The sequence below is a fragment of the Indicator indicator genome, chromosome 9 (assembly GCF_027791375.1).
Source record: "Indicator indicator isolate 239-I01 chromosome 9, UM_Iind_1.1, whole genome shotgun sequence".
Classification (NCBI taxonomy): Eukaryota; Metazoa; Chordata; class Aves; order Piciformes; family Indicatoridae; genus Indicator; species Indicator indicator.
This window is the reverse complement of record NC_072018.1, coordinates 28113160-28119090: the sequence shown is the minus strand read 5'-3', so window position 1 is coordinate 28119090 and position 5931 is coordinate 28113160. Positions and strand designations below refer to the sequence as shown.

Sequence of the window (5931 nt, the reverse complement as noted above, 5' to 3'; positions counted from 1 at the left end):
TTCTTTACCTGGAAAAAAGCCAAAAGGTCACTGCAATGAATCATTGGTTAAAGACAGTAAGTGACTGAGATGGTTAGATCTAAGGATTTGTACCTAAAGAATTTGCTTCCCTATGTTTATGCAGCCTGACAAGATACTAAACCCAACTTTCCCAGGCCCCAGTTTAGTTTTGCAAGAACTAGTAATTAGTGATCCCATTCACATTCTTCCTTCTGCAAGTATGTCACTGCTATTGAGCTCTTAAAATTTATTCTCTAAATCAAGATAAACCATTTGTTTTAGTGGGCAAGGAAGTCCCAGGTGGGTAAATATTTATTGCTATGAAACCTAGGATTTTTCCACTTCTCCAAGGTATTTCTCTTGTCCAAGAAGACTGCAAGTCTTAGTAAACTTGTATGTACCTGGAAAAAATTCAAAGGACATTTTGTATTGCACCCACACTATGCAGTACCCTCAGGAACACATGAAGGTGACACTGGTATCCAGAGATTAACAGTTTGACTCATCTGTAGACTAATAAACACCCTTTTATTGTTTCTTGCCTTCTGTACTGTTCTGCAGTGGCACAAATCAGGCATTTGAAGAAGATTATGGAGCTGTGGTTCTTCCATGGCTTTTTCCTCCCTGTCGGGCTGAATGACAGGGTGTTGCATTTCCTGGGTGACTGTAACAGAGCAGCAAGAACCCAATTCCTTTGGCCTCAGTTTTTGCATCATAAATTTGTCTCTGTGTGTGACAGACAAAGAGAAAGGATTGTGTTCCTCTGCTTCACACATTTCTTGCATTTCTTTTATGAATTCACCTCTTTCATATTTTCACTGTTCTCAATCATGCAAGAACTCAGGCACAAGGAAGATCATTGGAAGGTCTGGGAAGGAGCTGGATCAGTGATTTTAACTCATGGCTTGTGCAATCTCAAGCATCATGAACCTCCAAGGGATATGTATAGGATATGTGAGGCTATGTGCACACTCCCTCTCCATCAGGTCCATGTCTTGAGAGCCCTAGAACTGGACACAGCACTACATGTGAGGTGTCATCAGACCAGAGCAGAGTGGCAGAATCACCTCTTTTGATCTGCTGGCACACTTGTTTTGATGCAGCCCAGGATGCAACTGTCATCTTATTAACTGTGGGTTTTGCTGGATCAGAGCCCTCAGGACTCACTGAAATGAACTGCATAATTAGATTTAAGAATTTAAGAGCAGGGTGATAGGTCTTCCTGCCTGTAAGGGTCTGGGGAACAAATGTCCATCAAATTCTGAAATTTGGAGGAAACAAATTTAAAAGGCAGTTTGTTTTTCTATGTCTGCTTGTGACTTGCTGAATGCAGTGCAAAACACTACTGCTGGTAAGTAGCATTCACTGAAAAATCATCATAGATGTAAATTAGTCACCCCCTAATAACTGTCAGTTGACAACGGATCAAAAACTAATGGCTAAAACTAAGGACACAGAGCCCAGGAAAAGGTGTGCAGGGAGCAGAGAAAATTTTGCTCTATAGCTGCAATGTAAACTTCGTGGTCTCTCCTTGGTTCTTGTTGACACCAGTTCACATCTACAGTAACTCAGTGTCCTGACATAGAATTATTCTAGACTTGCTCAAGCCCTGCTGAGAGCAAGATTTATATCATGTATTCCAAAACAGTTATTTTTCCTCTGGCTTCTGCCATCACAAGAAAATGTTCGAGGTGTTTCTGAATCTCTGAATGACTTTATACACGATTATGTTTTATATTTGATCTAAAAAACTGCTTTAAAAGAATCGTTCAAGTGCACACAGCAGTGTAGAAACATAGCTTTGTACAGCTAGTCAGGAATATAAATAGCTGAGCTGCGTTTCCTCCGTAGCTGATGTTTTGCTGGGTTTCACCAGAAGAGGGTAGAGTTTGGAAAGGACTCCTCGCAGCCCGGGCTCCCTATTGTGTTGGGAAACAGCAAAGGGAAAGCAAGCGCAAGTTTCTCCTCTGCACGCTTGCACCGGCTGATGATGTGTGAGAGTCAGCAGACAAACTCTGGAAGACCTTAAAGTAAAAAGAAACCGGAGAGAAACAAAATTCAGTAGCGGCTTTCTAGGGAGATCTGTGGAATTGAAGAGAGAAACCGCAACAGTTTTCTGTGGGCTCACCCTGCTGATTGTCTCTCTGAGAACTGTCACTCACTGCACGTTGCATTAATCAGAGCACAGGATTTACTTCTCTACCGTGACTTCCAACCTGTGAATAAATATCACTTTCAGAGAGTGAGAATGGGACCTGAAAAGACTCTCAAGCACTGAGCAGAGGGGTGAGTTTTATTAAACGGTTTCTTCTCTTTCAAATCTGCAGGAGCTTTCTAACATCCTGCTTGCAGGCATAGCAGCCTGGTGACTTGTCTTTTCCCTGCAGCTTGTTGCATACCTCACAAGGCTTTCCTGAGCACAGGTTTATTTCTGTAACCTTTCCCACCACAACTACGGGTCAGTTTGGTAGCAGTGCAGTAGAGCTGACTTGGTGCTGATTTGCTTACATGAGGAATTAAAACCACAAAGCTTTGAAACCAAACAGGCTAAAAAGCAAATAAAATTCAATACAATTGAAATGGCAGGTGACTCCAGTTTTCCAGATGTGGAGAGTGATGGATCAGAAAAAAATGAAGAAACAGAGATTGTAGTCAATGTTGGTGGGGTAAGGCAGGTGTTCTACGGAGACAACCTGAACCAATATCCAGAAACACGACTGGCAGAGCTGATGAACTGTTTATCAGGGGGATATGATAGCATATTCTCACTCTGTGATGACTATGATCCTGGAAAAAGAGAGTTTTACTTTGACAGAGATCCAGATGCTTTCAAATGCATTATTGACGTGTACTACTTTGGGGAAATTCATATGAAGAAAGGAATATGCCCCATATGTTTCAAGAATGAAATGGAATTTTGGAAAGTGGATCTAAAATTTTTGGATGACTGCTGCAAAACTCATCTAAGTGAAAAAAGGGAGGAACTGGAAGAAATAGCCCGAAGAGTGCAGCTGATTCTGGATGACCTGGGAGTAGATGCCTCAGAAAGTCGTGGGAAAAGGTGCCAAAAATACATCTGGAAATTTCTGGAGAAGCCAGAATCATCCTACCCAGCTCGAGTGATTGCTGTTCTGTCCTTTCTGTTTATTTTGATCTCCTCCATTGTGATGTGTGTGGGGACCATCCCAGACCTGCAGATTGTAGATGCGGAGGGGAACCGTGTGGAGCACCCAACTCTGGACAGCATAGAGACAGTCTGTATAGTCTGGTTTACCATGGAGTATGTGCTAAGGCTAATCTCCTCTCCCAACAAACTCCACTTTGTCTTGTCTTTCATGAACATTGTCGACGTGCTAGCAATACTTCCGTTCTATGTCAGCCTGACCTTGACCCACTTGGGAGCCAAGCTCATGGAGCTGAGCAATGTCCAGCAGGCTGTCCAGGCGCTGCGCATCATGAGGATCGCAAGGATTTTCAAGCTTGCACGGCACTCCTCAGGGCTCCAGACTCTAACGTATGCCCTGAAACGCAGCTTTAAGGAGCTCGGGCTGCTCCTCATGTATTTAGCTGTTGGGATCTTTGTCTTTTCTGCCCTGGGTTATACCATGGAGCAAAGTCACCCTGAAACTTTATTTAAAAGCATCCCTCAGTCATTTTGGTGGGCAATCATTACCATGACCACGGTTGGATATGGAGATATATACCCTAAAACAACACTAGGAAAACTGAATGCTGCCATCAGTTTTCTATGTGGAGTGATAGCAATTGCCCTTCCCATCCATCCCATAATTAACAACTTTGTCAGATATTATAACAAACAGAGAGTTTTAGAAACAGCTGCCAAGCATGAATTGGAGCTGATGGAGCTGAACTCAGCTGATGGGAAAGCCACAAACGCCAAGAATGAACCAGAGGATCTTGCAAGGGAAGGCAAGGAGGTGCCTTTTTATAGCAGCCGGCTAAAAGTCTCACACAGTGACACCTTTATTCATCTCCTGTCAGAAGAGAAACACTGTAGGAACAGGCTTCAAAGCTGCAAATAAACTGTGAGCTGTTGTCAGTGCTAAGCTATTGATCGGGACAACCTGACAGTCAACTATGGAAAAAACCGGAGGGATCTGTTAAAGTTGGGAGGGAGCTCTGCTTTGCTTTTCCAACGTGAATATATATTAACCCCGCGGTATCTCCATCAACAGTTGGTAAGACTTTGCTGCTATTACTTGAAATAAAATAGTAGGACTCTATTGAGATCAGACTGCTTATAATAAGTGTGTTCTGACAAAACCCATTTGTAGCCATTCCAGAGACTGAAAAGTCCTTTCCGATGGGTAAATGTTTGATGATTTGAATGTGCAGCATTGCCACATCAAAACTCTGTACCTGTGACAATAAAGCGCAGCATCACACAGATTGTGTCCTCCAAGCTTTCTTCAATGCCTTTGCAGCTAGGAGAACTGCTTCTAAAATAATTAAAGCAGCCTCTCATTCATATTAGATTCAGATTTACTGGAAAACATTATAAGCAGTTTCACCCTAGAGCTACTGAAAGTGTGAATATACACTGTGTGCAGAATATTAGGGTCAAATGGCTTTGTTTCTGTAAAGTGTAATTTAGGCTCAATGCTTTGGACAGGTATCTGTTCCTCTTTCCAGAAAAATTATAAATTTCAATGAGACATTAAATTTATTCGGCTATTTTTTTGGGCAAAGATGAGGAGCAAGTTAAAAAAAGTATTTGTTCTAGCATTTAACAACAACATAATAATTTATGCATGTGGGGATTTTTCAGGAAGGATTTATAAGGAAGTAATTCTAAAAACTATAAGTTGACTCATAGTACTTTTTTATTCATTGCTGAAGCAAGAAAAGTTTTTAGGGGAGTTCAGTTGAGTACTCCTAAATAAGATACTTTAACTCTTTGAAAGTAAGTGTGGAGAAAGTTTCAGTAAGAATAGTGTAATCTCCAATTGCTTTATAGTAAAAATATCTATCTGAATGAACATCTTACTAGGTGTTTTATTTCAAGAAAGCACATCGCATCTCTACAATAACTGCATGGTTTTGTAAATGTTATTTTACAGAGGTAGTAAGCACTAGTTGGTATCTTAATCAGCATATTAATCAACACTACTATGTAGCTACTATGCTTTTCAAATCAAGTGCTCACAAAAATGTGAGCATTAATTTCACTCATGTAGTGTGACTGGGTCTGGTCTCTATTAGAGATATCCATTGAAACTAGGAGTTATGCCAGCTCAAAGAGGGAGGGTGAACTGGCACACAGATGTATTTACATACATTAAAAGTAGGATCCCAAATGATTAAAGGACTAAAGTAGCTGTGCTTTTTTGTTCTCTTTTGTGCTGAGTAGCCTTTCACCCAGGTGGAACACAGCAGCAGGAACCAGGACCTGTCCCTGGACATCTTGTGCCTGAGATCCCCATGCAGGTCATTGGGACGTTTTTCCTGGGAGACAGGCAAGTGACAGGGCTGTGGCATCCACTCCACATAAACAGTGACTGCAGAGGAACGGCGATGCTGGGTGATCTCTGTGCTGTCCCCTGGCACCTTGTTTTCCCCTGGGCCCTGGCAAAGGGGTGTCTGTCAGCCAGTGAGAAGACTACTGTCCTGGGAGCATGCAGCAGTGATGGTGTGCAGGGGCTGGGCAGATGTGTGGAGGTGGGCAGCCTCTCCCCAGAAATGTGCTCTGTAGATTTCCTGGTACAAAAAAACAACTCCTGACTCCCCTAGGCTAAGGACCTTTCCCAATATTACCCCTTACACCTAGAGCTGCTGACCTCCAGGGACACCTATTCTGTATCACCCAGGCTCATGCCAGACCTACTGTCCTCTTCCAAAATCATGTTACCATCTCCTGCTTTAAACACTTTTATCAAGTAAGGTAATTCAAACCAACCTTTTAACCTTTCT

At 42.2% G+C, this 5931-nt stretch overlaps 1 protein-coding gene across 1 annotated transcript; it reads left to right on the top strand.

The window, feature by feature from the left end:
* The first annotated feature begins 2579 nt into the window (after positions 1-2579).
* On the top strand, positions 2580-4043 carry KCNF1 (potassium voltage-gated channel modifier subfamily F member 1). Its single transcript, XM_054383820.1, has one exon. The coding sequence runs from the start codon at positions 2580-2582 to the stop codon at positions 4041-4043; it is 1464 nt and encodes a 487-aa protein (XP_054239795.1).
* Positions 4044-5931: the final 1888 nt, after the last annotated feature.

Coding starts and splice junctions, on each gene's coding strand:
- KCNF1 (XM_054383820.1), top strand. CDS start 2,580: ATGGCAGGTGACTCCAGTTTTCCAGATGTGGAGAGTGATGGATCAGAA.